At 34.8% G+C, this 16,117-nt stretch overlaps 1 protein-coding gene across 4 annotated transcripts in view; it reads right to left on the bottom strand.

Moving 5' to 3' along the window:
* The window catches only part of PHIP (pleckstrin homology domain interacting protein), a 130,952-nt gene that overhangs the window by 95,753 nt on the left and 19,082 nt on the right, over window positions 1-16,117 (bottom strand). For all 4 annotated transcript variants that reach the window (XM_046674974.1, XM_046674977.1, XM_046674975.1 and 1 more), the window contains exon 4: window positions 1,399-1,559. In XM_046674974.1, coding sequence (XP_046530930.1) covers window positions 1,399-1,559 — 161 coding nt within the window. The remainder of the gene's footprint in view (window positions 1-1,398; window positions 1,560-16,117) is intronic.

The raw sequence follows: 16,117 nt of genomic DNA, 5'->3' as shown, positions 1-16,117 counted from the left end.
TATATATTTTTTAGAATCTCAATGCAATGGCAAAAGTTTATACTCACTGAAATGAGGCACAAACACAATATAATGCTTTCTTCTCATTATTTCAGTTTATTACTATTTTTGAAAGAATTCTTTTAAACATCAGATTTGCCAATTTACTCCATGTTTTGAGAGCTGAATTTCTATTAGTATATTGAATTTCCAAAAGGTAAATTAAATTTCCTTCCCCATTTGAGAACAAATTACCGCAATAGGGATATCAAGTACTTTAGGACATCTCCACTCTGAAAATAATAACCCCTGTCAGAAAATTTAGAACATTTCACTTCATTGTGTATCGTAGCGAACAATGGAGATAGAAGAGAAGGTGAACCAGGAGAATACTAATGTAGAAAATGATCTGCAAACGCCTGAAGTGGATTAGAGCCAGGGAAAAGATATGTATGAAAATCCTTTCCCACATCCTGTTAGCTGTTTTACAGATGACTGGGTGTGCGGGTAGAGGAGAAGCAGACAGAAATAAATCTCAGTTTACAAGCATATTTACTTAAACGAGAAATCCGTAACTGTCGTGACTGTGTAAAATTCGCAGCTGCTCTCTTCCAAGACAAAGATAGGAATTTCACTTTAACTCGCATTTCCCATGTTCTTATTTCAAAGGAAATTAAGGACCTTGTGAAGGAGTGCATAACCTCAGGCCACAGGGTAGTATTTAATTATAAGCACAACCATAATACTGTAGTATTACCCTCAGAGGATCTAAGAGTTAAGGCACCTAAAAATAAATTGAAATATTTCCAAAAGTAATTTTCTCACTAAAGCTGAAAAACTCTGCTTTTCTTCATTCGACAAGTTAAAATAAGACAATAACAAATAAACCCAAAGAGCCTCTTTGAACACAACATCAGATACACTCAGGAATGCAGTGTTAAGGATGAAAGGTAATCAGCAAAAATGTTAGATAGGCTCAAAATTTTTTCTATCACTATTTTAAGGGAAATTTCCCATAGACTAGCAAGTGGTTTCTACAGATAATATAAAAAAATACATTTAAAAATCTCCTCCAGTTTGCTTACCACACTTTGGAAATGCCCTGGGTTTAGAATCAAAATTATTGTAAGACATCTTAAATGTCAAACGGCATATGTGACATAACACCGAGAAGTACACTTACCCCTGACTTAGGACCATAATACAGCTGTGACTATGCTACAACGTGTCTCTCAGGAACTTCCCAAACCTGGATAAAGCCCAACGTTAAGCAGAATCTTCTGTTACAGTAAGCTAAACTACCTGAATTTCCAGTTTTTCATTAAAAGAAAAAACAAAGGTTTTATTTTGAGTTCAACTACAAGCAATGTTTCTTCAACTTCATATACAAACTGAGACAATATTTTAAAAATTACTTACAGTAAATATCCGTCTACCAGTTCGATCAAAAGTTACACAGTACACAGATGACAGGTGTCCAAGAATTCGTTTATGCATTTTCATGTGCTGATAGACTGCAGTTGGAACAAGTCGCTCAAGCCTGTATTTCCCATTCAGCTTCCTTGAAAACAAAGTATCCGCTACCAAGGAAAAGGGGGAAAATAAGTATAAGTCAGAAATTAATTTTCTTACCATCTTTTAAGAATTCATATATTCCAATTTTCATATTTAGTAAAAATAAAGATGTTTTCTAATGTATATGGCTCCCAAATAAAAGTATCCAAAACAGTCAATTCTCATTATAGAAACAAGCAAGTTCAGCTAAACGACTTGTCTAAAGTCACAAAGTAAGTTGGGCATGAAGCCGGGTTAAAATTCAGACTTCTTTACTCTTTACTAGAGCTCTTTAAAAAGCACAATCATTTTGTTTGATATAATTTCTTTAAAAGGTCCCTATGAGATAGGTTTCCTTACAAAAGCAGTTAAAAATTTGACTCTAATTTTTACTTTTCATCAACCAGCAATTCTTGAGCACTCTAAATTTGATGCCAAATGTTTTAACAAACTTTGCAACAGGGGGCTGGCCCAGTGGCAGTGGTTAAGTTCGCGCAGTCCACTTTGGCGGCCCAGGGTTTGCCAGTTCGGATCCCAGGTCCGGACCTGTGGCACTACTTATTAAGCCATGCCGTGGCAGGCATCCCACGTATAAAACAGAGGAAGAGGGCACAGATGTTAGCTCAGGGCTGACCTTCCTCAGCAAAAAGAGGAGGATTGGTGGTGGATGTTAGCTCAGGGCTAATCTTCCTCAAAAACAAAACAAAACAAAATCTTTGCAACAAATGAAGTCAGAGGAATAATTCACTGAATTATTTTTTTAAAAAATAATCAAACTGGGGATCTTGGCAAACATCGCATAATGATTCCTCCTCTAGGATTTATTGGCTCTTTTTTCAATTCACCCATTTTAACCATCTTTCAAGGTATGACCGAAACTGATCTTCTGCCCCCAAGTCTGCTGTGCTGACTCCGGCCCAAAATGTTCCCTTCCATCTAAATTGCTACTGTACTTACTTTCTATACTGAATAAGTATGGACAAAGAAGGCACTCAACAAATATATGCTGACTGATCTGCAGGCACATTATACAACTATAGATTGCCTTTTAATATGAGGCTTTTTTTCTGACTGTGACTGCTATCTACATTGGATAGTAAGCACTAGTTTCTCACTTGAATTTAGTCCTAAACAAAATTAAATGTATATACAAAATGCTATTTAACCTAGATTTAGAGCCTATCAATTATGCCCTAAAATTGATGAAGTATAAATTTCTGAGCTGTATCGTAAAAAGTCTCAGTATTTACAATTTTATTCACATACAATAAATGTTTGGTTCACACTATATTTGAAAGGAAAAAGACCATCTTGGGGACTGGTGAGGAGATACATAGAAGAATGCTTTGCAGGTAATAAAGCAATAATATTTCAAGGAATAATGACATGATGTTTATACATTCTTTCACTGTCTCAATTATTTTATATTCTAATAGTATATCTCTTGTGCTGTTAGCACATAAGTTCAACATCTGGGAATATCTAAGACAAGCTTAGACACTTGTAAATTAGCATATTCAGGCTTTAATTTAGCAGTGATTCAATAAGTTTCTAATAAGCCCTGAGACATTTTTCCTTATGCACAGAAATGGCCTGGTAAAAGACATCCTTGAGAGGTTTGGTTCAAAGTCAATTTAGAGCAAGAATCACACAAAACCATAGACATCAATTGTCCTGCCAAATGAGAACTCAAACAATCTTGTCCAAACACTAAGGTTCAATGACATCTCAGACTCACCTGTCTGTTCCGCAAGAAAAAAATGATGATATATAACACAAACGCTGACAGTGTTACCAGGACTTAGTTTAATTCCTTCCATCCAAAATTTGCAAAATTCTCAAAATGTCAAGTTTTATTAAATAAATATTTTAATAACACTGTTCAGGTATAAAAATGATTGTTGGAGATAATAACAATATGAAAACTATTATTTTAATGATGATCAAGCACTTGTATATATGTCAGAATTTTTTTAAATGAATTTGTTATAAAGACCATTTAAAAATCAGAGTTGATGAAGTGCTTTCTGTGCAAAAAATACTCCCCTTGAGTAAAGACAAAAAAGAAAATGTCACTGTTCTCTTAAATATAGTATTTACTGAATCTGTGCCTAAACTGGTATTAAATCTTTATTTTCATTTTGGGAGTCAATTAAAAAAAAGACTATCCCTTTCAAAAAGTTACTTTACAGTCAACTTTTCAAATAAAACTTCTCAGAAACGTAACATTAAGTGAAACATACTTATAGTAAAAACTATATTCCATACTACCTTTTGCTATGCTTGACTACCAATTAACTACTGAATACCTATACTATGACCATACCCTAAGGGGAACGTATCTGGTAGAGTCCTTGCTCTCAATCAAATTACAAACTTGTGCAACAGTACTAAAAATATGACCTCCAGAGAGAAGAGTATGTAGAGGTCTCAGGTAAGAAGTTGGTAGTTCAAACTTGATACAGGGTGTCAGAGAAGAAAATATTAAGTATGGTTCAACAGGTGAAATTCAGTTGAGGAGGCTGAATTTGAAGAAGTCCTGACCAGGTCGAATAGGTAGAGAATTTTTACAAAGATAAAGAGGAGGATGTTCTAGGACTCTCACTCAGTGAACTCATACTTTATTTTACTATCCCATTTGCATGTCTCTCTCCCCTACCACATCTCAAGGACAGAAATTCTCTCTTATTCTCCATTTCCCCACAACTGAGTGTAGAGCCTTTAAAATAAAAAAGTATCTAAACGAAAATTAGTTAATATTAAGATACACAGGATGGTTCAATTTAATTTATAGTTTTATGGCAATTATTCACTTTCTAAAGAAATTGTTAATAGACTAATTGGATTTTTGAGTAAAACGGAAATGTCTCTTGGATTATAGGAACTCCTTAAATTTTATTAACTAGAACATCAATTTTTAAAATGAGCATGGTTAAACAGTTATAAGAGGTCACAAAAGAATAAGTTCTTTATATGACATTACTATAGTTTTAACCTTAAATCAAGTCGCAAATACGACGTTGGTTTAAAGGTACCTTTATTTCCATAAGAGTATGGTGATGGGAAATATTCTTAAATTAAGCCTGCCAAAGCAAATCTCTATCTTCTTCACCTGGCAAATTCTTTCTGACCCTCTAGAGCCAGTTAAAATGTCAACTTCTCTAGTAAGACTGTAGTGCATTTCAAAAGTAACCTCTTTGCCTCGTAACATCATTCCTCTGCTCAAAACCACAATACCCTTCATTTCATTCAGAATAAAAAACAAATTCCTTACACATCAGCCTATCAAGGCCCTGCACAATCTCGTCTCAAGTTATGTCTCTGACCTCACAGGCTACTTCTGTCCCCTTACTCAGTCTGCTCCATCCACTGTAATCTCCCCCACTCTTTCAACACATCAGGTATGCTCTTAACTTAGGGTCTTTCCACTGGCTGTTCCCTCTGGCTAGAATATTCTCCCCACATAAGGCTAATTCCTGACCTCACTCAAGTCTTTTCTCAGATGTCTGTCACTTCTCAATGAGGTCTAACCTGATCAGCTCATTGAAAATTGCAACCCATTCATTCCCTAGTACCACCCATAACTCTTTATCACCCTCGATGTAGCTCTATATTTGCTTTTTTCTCATCACTTATCACCTGAGGCTATACATTTATTTGCTTCTTATGTTCACTGTTTATTTCCCACCTCCTCCCACTACAACATACCAAGCTCCATATGGACAGGATTTTTTTGTCTGTTTTGTTCTTCGATTAGCCTAAGAGCTGACAATGGTGGCTGACACTTAGTAGATGATCAATATATATTGGTGAACTTAATGAAAAAATTACACATTAACAATTAGGTTTAGGAATGAAACAAAAATGGAGGATTTCTTTATCAGACAGATTACAGAACCAAAATATCTCTACATAGTTCTTCATTTTAACTGCTCTGGCTAAATAGATTTAATTTAGAGGGAAAAAGAGAAGTAAATATATTTACTCGATTTTCTGAGTAAATAGACTGGTAAATGAAATAAGTATTCCAGAAATCAGTATTATCCATGTGAAATATCAGAATCTTTAAAGTTTGAAGAGAGAAAGGAGTAAAATAGTAAAAAGGTGCTATTTGTAGCAAATCATTCAGAACAGTCTTTGAAACAAAGTCTATGTGCACAAACTAATCACAAGAGAGAAACAAAAGGCCCACGATTTCTTAAAGCTAGATATAACTACATACATATCTAGCAAATAGGGTTTTATCCATTATTTCTCTAGGTAGTAGGATGATAAATCAAATTTCCCACAAGTAATTTTTTCCTAATTCACACCTAGTTATTTTTCAAGAACTGATTTATTTCTCTAATCATAATACTAACGCATGCTCACTGTAGAAAACAAGAACATAAATGAAAGAAGAAAAATTCATAATACCATCACCTAAAGCAATTACGTTTAAAATTTTGCACAGATTTCCCTAATAAACAACATTTTAAAAGCTATGCTGTAATCTTTAATGAAATAAGAGCTAGGCTTTAAGTTCAACAGACTTGTATTCAAACTTGACACTGTACAGACTTTAAGTTATTCTCCCTCAACTTCAATTTATCCAGTTATATTCTAGAAATATTTTCCACAACATACTTGGCTTTCATATTATGCTGTTTGTTTTTTTTTTTAAGGATTGGCACCTGGGCTAACAAATGTTGCCAATCTTTTTTTTTTTTTTTTTTCTTTTTTGCCCCACCCCCCCCCCCCCCCGCCCCCCGCCCCCGGTACATAGTTGTCTATCTTCGTTGCAGGTCCTTCAAGTTGTGGGACGTGGGACGCCGCCTCGACGTGGCGTGACGAGCGGTGCCATGTCCGCGCCCAGGATCCGAACCCTGGGCCGCCGCAGTGGAGCGTGCGAACTTAACCACTCGGCCACGGAGCCAGCCCCCATATTATGCTGTTCTTTGACACCTCACGATCTCACAAATTTTACATAGTCAAGTCTATCAATATTTTTCCTTTCTTTTGTAATTCTACTAATATGAAGTCTTCCTACCAGTCAACAGTGAAATAAATATCCACTTACATTTTCTTTTACCTTTTTGTGGTTTAAATTTCACTCCTAACTCCTTAATATATCTGCAGTGAGTCTCTAAAGATATTTTTTCTCCCCCAAATAATCAACTATTTATTCCAGGCTTTTCATTTCCTAATCCTTCTATATTCCACTAAACTGTGATTAAATAATCTTATATATATATGCTGCATTAGGTCACTGATGGCATGCCTATTTATATGCCAGTACCAAAATTTTTATTTTATAGTTAACGATGTTTTAATATTTACCCAGCTATTCTTCATTGTGTGTCCATTTTAAAATGTCTTATTATTATCTAATTTGAGGATCACTGAAAAGTTTTTTTAAAAAATCAATCTGTTGGAAATGTAAGTTTAACTTTCTTCACTTATAAACAAGTGACATCTTTCTATCTAGGAACATGACGCATTCTTCCTATAGCTGGGACCAAGTTTTCAATGCAAATGATTTTAGAAAAAGATAAACATAATCAAAGTTACCTCAGTTTTTCTCACTATACAAATCTGTACCATTTGAACTAAGTTTCATGGAGAAAAAAATGGGCAGCTGCTGGAAAAAAGCATCTGCAATAACCTCAGTAACTACATTTTTGAGGATATTAGAAAATTACATAATAAAATCTCTGCAAATAAAGAAGTGAAGCAGAAATACCATCACCTCCCTCCAAAATGTTCAGAATTTTTTTCTCTTTCTGCTAAGTACTTCGTAAAACGGACAAGAACACATGGTGTAAGTGGAATAAATTATCCAAGATCAAAATTCTCCATTGTTAAAAAAGATGAGTTGGGAAATAAAATTACTATGAATTAACAAAAATGTGGACGTTAGTCTCGTTTTAAATGTTAAGAACAATGTAACATACTATACAATGTCTACTTCAGTACAGGGAAGCTGCTGCCTCCTAATAATCAGAACTGGAGAATTAGTGTCTACAACTTCTGTCAGCTCATGAAAGCAGAGCCTTGCTGCAAGCATAATGAATGCAAGAAGCATGTGGCTATAGGTTCCAAAATCTGGAGAATCCACGTTTTGTGAAAGTAGAAGAATTAGATGAGGAGGCAAAGAGAAGACAGACTCTATACTCAGAAGGTATCAGTATTTGGGCTCTTTCCAGATACAGAAAAAGGGGAACTCAGGTAAGAAACAATATCAGAGTATTTTACCAGAAGATTTCTTTTTTCTTTGCTGAGTAAGGTCGGCCCTGAGCCAACATCTGTGCCAATGTTCCTCTATTTTGTATGTGGGTCACTGCCACAGCATGGCCACCAACAAGTGGTGTAGGTCCGTGCCCCGGAACTGAATCCAGGCCATCAGAGCAGAGCATGCCAAACTTAACCACTAGGACATGGGGCCAGTCCCCCCAGAAGATTAGCAAATTTTTATTAAATTCATTTTTGTACTATATTTTGACTAATTTTATTCTGTGGTTCTGGTTAAGGAAAACACTTGGAAAGCTCCCACATTCTCTGTAAATAAAATGCAAAAAGAGTAATAATTTATAATTAATAACTATATAAATAATTCCTAAATTAATGTATAAAAGAGAGTGAATTCTGAATAATCAATACCTAGGTTACATTTTAATCTCCAGGAGCTGTGTTAATAAAAGCTTTCTAAATGTAAGATTAGTAAGCCATAACTATAAAACAAGAGTTTAGAAACTTATAAAACTAAAGCTGAGTAAACTACAAAGATAATGATAAACATGCCAGCAAGACTACATGAAAACAAACTCCAAACTGATTTACTCCTTTAGATGATAATTAGTTTTCCCAACAAAATAATGCCATATCCATAACCAGGCACTCAGAGGGCAATTTCTATAGAAATGACCTTCCAGATTCATTGCAAATCCAAAAAGTTGTCTAAATATGGTGTTGGTGATTTCAGAATTCCCATCAGATAAATGTATTGTGTGGTATAGGTATTTGATAAGGCATTAAATTACATAAAATTTTGTTCGTTTTAAAGAACCACAAAAATGTTCTAATGAAAAGGAGATGTGACTATGGGGGGGGGGGGGCCACAAAAAATAGCTACATTAATTCTCTAAAAGAGACATTATGCTAAAGCCAGGAGTCAAATATCTAGAGAAAATGGCTACGAAGAAGAGGAAAGTCACCAGCGCTTGGAGCTAGAGAGAGGTTCTTATTAGAAGAAATTCAAGAATCTTATGATAGAAAAAGTCTTATTTGCTGCAATTACCAATGTGGATAAATGTCAAAATACAACCTACAACGTGAGGAGAAAAAAGGCTACAGAACACTACGATGATGTGTAGGTTTGGAAAACAATGGCTAACATTTACTGAGTGCTTTATTACTTGCCAGGCACTTTACATATATTCTCATTTAATCCTCACCCATCTCTTAATGTAGGTACTACTATTATCTCCAATAAGGGGATATTCCTCACCAATAAGGAAACTGAAGGACAAAATGTAACTTTCCCAGAGGTGAAGCCCAGGTTTGAATTCAGACAGTCTGATTCCAAAGAGCACACTCTTACTATACTGGCTAGGTAGACAAACATCAGAAAAAAAGACTGAAAAGAAACATGCCAAAGCAGTAACAGCAGATAACCAGTCCGACTGACTGATTTTTGAGCTGTTCTTTTTTCCAGGTTTTCTCCATTGAGCATATATTCATTCTAATTTTTTAATTAAATAAAGCATAGCTCAATCTACCTCAAGGAACTCTAAAGAACAATATGAAAAATCTAAACTGTCTAAAGAGATTAACTTACATTCAAAGACAGAGAAAAATACACCCAGGGATAAAGATGCAAGGAATTTAAATTTATCTAATCAAAAAATAGAAACTCTAAAGACTATGTATATTAAAGTGTTTGAATATATACTATACTACAGAGAATAACCAGTGCCTATTTGACAATGGATTGAATATATGCTACAAAGAATTCAACATCTGGTTTGATTTGAAAGGCATAAAATGACACAAAGGATCATCAATTTTGTTTTTAAGTTTTGTTTCTAAAATCTTTCCCATTAAGTTTTTAAAGTAAAAGAGAAACACATCAAAGTTTAGGTTCACTTTTATTAAGGAAGGAATCATATAAGGTGGAACTTTTAACATTTAATTCACTATAAAACCACAATTAAAAAGCTTACCACAATTCTTCTGATGTTATAATATAGATATTAGTAGGAAATAACAACCAAATATTCATAATTTGAGGTCCAGAGATAATCTGGGAAATAATTTAACACAAGTTGGTTTATTTCTACAGCACCATCTGGTCTATATCACTTGCACCAGTAATTAGCACCCAAACTACACAGGAACAAGACAAATATACCACCGTAACAGTAACTGTAATGAACAAAACTCTCAACTTTAGTTAAAGTAGGAGGGGGTTACAACATTAGAAGGATAATCATGTAAGCAGCTTTTTGTCCCCAAAATGGGGGAAGGCAAGAGAGAATAGAAGAGTAAAGGGAAATAATCACCTGGGTAACAAAACGCCCATGAATGCTCCTCTCCTTATTTTACTACTGTAACTAAAGGAATTAGTATGCACAGGAGCTACCCTCCAAATCTCTACATGGTCAGTTTTGGTGTTCAGTTGTACCTCCTGTTTAAAAGACACCATGTTTTTAACATTTAGCAGATACCACAAAGATGAATAATATCTGAAAAATAAAACTCAAATACTAACTGAAATAAAATGCAGAAAGTGAAGAGATGATTCCAAGTGTTAAGCAAAAAAAAAATTTCATGAATCAAGTACACAACACGCACAAACAAAAACAAAAAACAACTATTACAATTACTAGGATTGTAATTTACTAGAATTGTACAATCACTTGATTGTATTAGTCTTCCTCCTCCTTTCTTTCCTAGAACCTAGTCTGATGCTACTTCAAACAGAAAGTAGGACAATGGTATAACATTTAAAGTTTTAAATATTTCTAAATTTTTTCAGTCATTTTAATTAAATTCATTTTTTAAAAAGTCATATAGTTGTACGTCAAACATTTTTAATCATTCAATTCTGAGTCAACAAACATTTATAGAGCACCTACATGCACCAAGTATGGGCTAAGAGATGTAACAGAGAAAAAGAAGAGACACAGTACTTACCTCATGAAGACTGCAGTCTAGCAGGGAAGACAGACATGAAACAAGGACTTACAACAATGAAGTGTCATCAAATAAACGGTACAGGGAAATCTTGAAAAACACAGTAGAGGGTCCTAAACATATGAGGGGTGGGGTATCAAGGAGTCAGGGTAGACTTCTCTGAAAAACTGACAGTTACACTAAGACCTGAAAAATGAACAGCCAAAAGAACGTTGGTGGGAGGAGAGCATATCCTACGTTGAGGGAAGAGCATGTGCAATGGTCTAAGGCTGCAAAGAGCATAGCATTAAAGCAACATAAGGAGTCAGGTACAGGCTAGCACACAGCACAGACGGGCAGGTGTCAAGAGAAGAGACCAAACAGCAGGGGCAGACTGCAGAGTGCTTTCTAAGCAATGGTCAGGCACTTTGGACTATCTCCCAAGAACAATAAGGTGAAGGTTTTAAGGAGAAAGAAGCGGGAGTAATATAAGATTTGCTTTGTGATAATTAACTGCAGTTTTATCTCAACTACAATGAGAAGAGATTAGAAGGGATATAACTAAACGCAAAAGCTGATTTTGTAGAAGAAATCAGAGATTTCAAAAACCAAAATTTCATTTTAGAAAAGAATTAATCAGTTTGCCAAAAAGATTCTTAAGGCTGTCTCAAGGAACTGAATATTTTCTCTCAAATTTAAGTATTTATCTTGCAAGATACAAACTTGAAAGAAAGTATCATGTTTTAGTGTTTCTAGAGTTCACATTCTGAGACATAATTCAAAAAGCTCCTATACCCAAATCAATAAATGGACACAGGTGGTACAAGACTAATGCATAAATAATTTCACAGAGAAGGCAAAAAGGCGCTATATAAATGTGACATAAAGTTAAGTGCATAAGATCAGAAACAAAGTAACCTGGGATATAACTGAGTTAGCTACCTCTCTTAGGTTTCAGTTTCCTCATTAACAAAGTGGGGGTATCTTGTAGAGATTTTATGAAAGTAAATGAGACAAAATGTTTTGTAAACTCAAAGGTATTATATATTAATATCTATACTGACTGTCCTTAAACAAGCAAATCCTCATATGTTTAAAAGTAAATGTTACTGAACACAGTTGTTCTTTTACTTTTTAAAAGGTTTTTGTGGGAGATCATTTTTCCTTTGCATCTTCCTTAAGGAGCTAAACAAATTGCTGCTCTGTTTATATAAATATCCACTCAGCCTGATCATGGACTTCTCAGTGTCAAGATGTCTAGGAAGATACTCAATCCTTAACTTCAAAGGTTTCCTGAAGAAATTCAAAATAAAAAGTCAGAGACTTTATGAAGAAAGTAGGGTAATTTGTTTCACTTACACCAATATGAAATTCAAACCCAAGAATCAGCCTGGAAAAGTATGTGATGCAAACTAAAAGGGGAAATGGCTAGTGCTTCCTAATTACTACTGGAACTGCTTGCCAGACACATCACACAGAGTGGGAGGGATACCTCTCATGACATCTATAACCTAAAAACTAATTTCACCTTATTATTTACATAAAAAAATAAAACACAGCTACAAGAGCAATTTAACTCACCTAAAGAAACCGTCATTCTTCAAAGTGTCTCCCCTTTTTTGGTCAATCATAATTTGAAAAGAAATTTAAGCAAAAGAAAAAAATATAAATAATAATGTCTATTTTACATATTTGGTACTTTGGCATAATGAACATTAGCTTTATTTCCCTTAAAAAACAAAACTACATATGCATCTTAGGAGTCTCTCACAGCTAGCTGTTCTTACGAAGCAAAGAAGGAAGGGGGGTGAGGGGAGCAGGGAGAAGAGAGTTAAACAAAAACCTGTGCCAAATAAAAATACGGGTATCATTTTGAACTTTTCTTGTCCTTTCCCAGCTCATCAATTACATCAATTATCCAGTGCCTCTTCATTTAACATTTACTAATGCTGAAGAGTTGGGTCTATTAAGAGCAATAAAACGTAATCTCCATCCTCCAGGCCCTAACAGTATAGTAGGAAAAAAAGGTAAATAAATGAATATCATTCAGGGGACAGATTAAAAACCAAGACCAAAAAAACAAGAAACACAACAAACATATAGCTAAGTCAGAAATGATTAAACAAAACAAATTATAAAACTCTAAGACTAGAAAAGAATAAAATGGTAGAAGAATATGCGTTATCAAAGTGTTTACTGAGAAAATATTAGGTCAAAATAAACTAATTTAAATAAATGATGAATAGTTACCTAACTAAGGATAAAGCATGCAATGAGTAAAAGGCAGAAAGGTACAAGACTGAAGAGAGAATACAAGGGAAAGGAATAAATGAACAGGAAAGAAATGAGATTATTATTACAATCTTATAATTTACTGAATGATATCTCAAATGTTAAATCTTACAGATTTATAATAATATACAACAATCTAATAATTATGTAAGAAATATAATCATATAAGGAAAAAAATTAACCCTGCAACTCCAGATCCTAGCCCAGTGCCAGATATGTTAAGAAATTACCAATAGAAGAATAAGTCAAAGACAATATTGGAAATATGGCAAAATATAACAGTGAAAATGAGAAGGGCAAAGAAGCTTCTCTTCAAAAAAGCACTCAAGACTTATTAGCAAAATAATTCATTAAATCATGACAATTATAGTAAGAAATGGCAGAAAGTAACATTTATTGTCATCTACTTTGTGCCTTTTTTTTCAATCTCATTTAAGCCTCTAAATAACCAGATATGGTAGACATTATCCCCTTTTTATAGATGAGGTTGAAGGGTTGAAAAATTAAATAATTTTCCTAGGGCCACAGTTCTAAACTAAAACAGAGTCAAGATTTATAACCTAATTTTTAGTGAATCCTTGCTGTCTTTGTTCAAACTAGTTTTCTCAAAAGAAAACTACCACTATAGATGAGATCTAAGACTTCTTTTAATGTATAGGCTTCTTAACATTAACTGGATGTTTGTGCGGTAAAGCTATTTTTCAAGGCAAAATTGTTTCCTTACACTCACACATTTTAAGAATCAGCTTCCCCAATACTCTTTATCCCTACCCACCAGACTATAACTTTGCCACAAAAGCAACAAGTAAAACAACAAAGATATGGAAGTACCTAAGCAAAACAAAAAAAAAGATATGGAAAACCTAGAGATTAAAAAGTTTACTTTCCTAATAGGTAAGAAAAATGCAAACAAGGCAATTAGCAAAAGACTGCTTTAATTTATTATAATCTTTTTCACAAGATAACCATGCATTAAATGAATCTCCAAATTTAACTTTAAAAATAGCTTTAATGAATCAAAGTCTCCTCTTTCTAAGAGACTAAAATCTAAGTTTCACCCCCCACGTCGTTTATGAAGAAGGATTGTTTGTCATAGGTAAATCAGAGTAAATGATACCTGAAAACAGGCATAAAATGGCTAAAGAGGTTGGAGAAAGGAGAATACCAGAGATTCGTTAATATCTTTGAACGTAACTGCTGCCATGCCAAGTACACATTCACTTATCTCTTCCACAGAAAATTAGTTAGAACCTAGTGATAACAACAGACTGGTGGGCTGTTTTCTGTTTTTTTGCTTTTGAAACATTATTAAAGTAGGTTCCACAGGGCTGCAAAGCAGCTGACCACTTTGGTTCTCCTGTCCAAAGAATGAATTCCAGTTCAATTTCCACAATTTACATCAAGGACTAGGAGGTACAAAGTAGTCAGGACCTAAAAGCAGACAATAAAATAAAACAAGGTAAGAAAGCACTGAGATATGCTCAAGAGTCCTTTCTTAAACTGTACAAGTATAGGTTTTTTATATTCCAAGCCCAGTTCACTAACAAATCTTAATTTCCTAAAAATCAGTTTCTGGGGTTTTTCCTTAACTCAATGCTATCCTTGGACCAAGTCTCTCTCTTCTCCCAACCCTCTATATTCCAATTTTTTACCCCTACCAACTTCTGAACTTTTCTTGTCCCACCCCAGCTCATCCATTATGTCAATTACCTACTGCCTCTTCATTTAATATTTACTGATGCTGAGGTACGGGGTCTATAAAGAGCAATAAAACACAATCTCCATCTTTCAGGACCTAACAGTATAGCAGAAAAATCAAAGGCAAACAGCCACAACTAACTGATAAAAGTTATAGTAGAGGTTAAGTATAAGCACTTAATTCTGCCCAGTGACATTTAAGTTTTAAAGGATGAACAGATACATGTTCATAGAATGGACAAAAAAAGAGAGAAAGACTACAAAGAAATAAAACATGAGCAGACACAATGGGATGACATCATCTGGCTGATTCTAAGAACTGCCAAAGAGTTGTACAAAGCCAGAGCACAAGGTACAGGTGAGGAAAAGGTGAGAAAAGTGGGAAAAAGTCAGTTTTGTGAGCCACGTTACAGGGTTGAGACTGTTCAAAGTCACTGGGGGAAAGGAGGCACGACATCATCACCTTTGCATCTTAAAACATTTAGAGCAGTGGTACTCAAGTGGAGGTAACTGTGCCCCAGGGAAATTTGGGAATGTCAGGAGATATTTTTGGTTGTCACAATTGGGGGGCAGGGAGGTTGCTACTAGCATTCATTGGGTACAGGAAGGGATACTGATTAACATCCTACAACTCACAGGACAGTTGCCTACAACAAAGAAGTATTGGAACCAAAATGTAAACAGTGCCAAGGTTAAGAAATCCTGGTTTAGAGCTAAATCCTAGAATAATAAGAATAAGAATGGAGGCAGGGAATCAGGTAATCTATTACTTCTAAGAGAGCAGAGGCCATGTTCTTGTTTATCCTGTGACTCCAGATCCTAATCCAGTGCCAGATACAATGTGGGGACTCAATACTTACTTGGTAAGTGAATGAATGATGTAGAGCTCCAGGCAACAAGTACCACGGCCTGACACACAGCTGTGGCAATGGTAATGGAAAACAGATACAAGAGACTAGAACAGAATATACAGGCCTCATTTACTAAATAGACATAAGAAATGAATAAAAAGTCTAAAATAAAATGACTCCCAGGCTTGGAATAACAAGTTTCAGAGGATCAAACGTTCCATTTTAGACGTTTTAAAGTTTGAGACAAATGAGAGATAGTCAAATACAGAGGACCAATATTTTGCATATAGTTTGAAAAACATCTAAGAAAGGAAAATTCAATTTACCACCACCATGATCTTAAATGATCCTCTAAGTTACAGCAAGAAGTTCAATAAAAAAAAAAAAGAGGGGCCAGCCCTGTGGCCTAGTGGTTAAGTTTGGTGTGTTCCACTTCGGTGGTCCAGTTTCGGCTCCCAGGTGCCAACCTACTACACCACCTGGCAGTGGTCATGCTGTGGTGGTGACCCAGGTACAAAATAGAGGAAGACTGGCACACGTTAGCTCAGGGTGAATCTTCCTCAAGCGAAAAAGAAAAAAAAGAACAAAAC

This window comes from Equus quagga, chromosome 11 (assembly GCF_021613505.1).
Source record: "Equus quagga isolate Etosha38 chromosome 11, UCLA_HA_Equagga_1.0, whole genome shotgun sequence".
Lineage (NCBI taxonomy): Eukaryota > Metazoa > Chordata > Mammalia > Perissodactyla > Equidae > Equus > Equus quagga.
The sequence above is the reverse complement of the archived record's forward strand: the minus strand, read 5'-3'. Positions and strand labels throughout refer to the sequence as shown.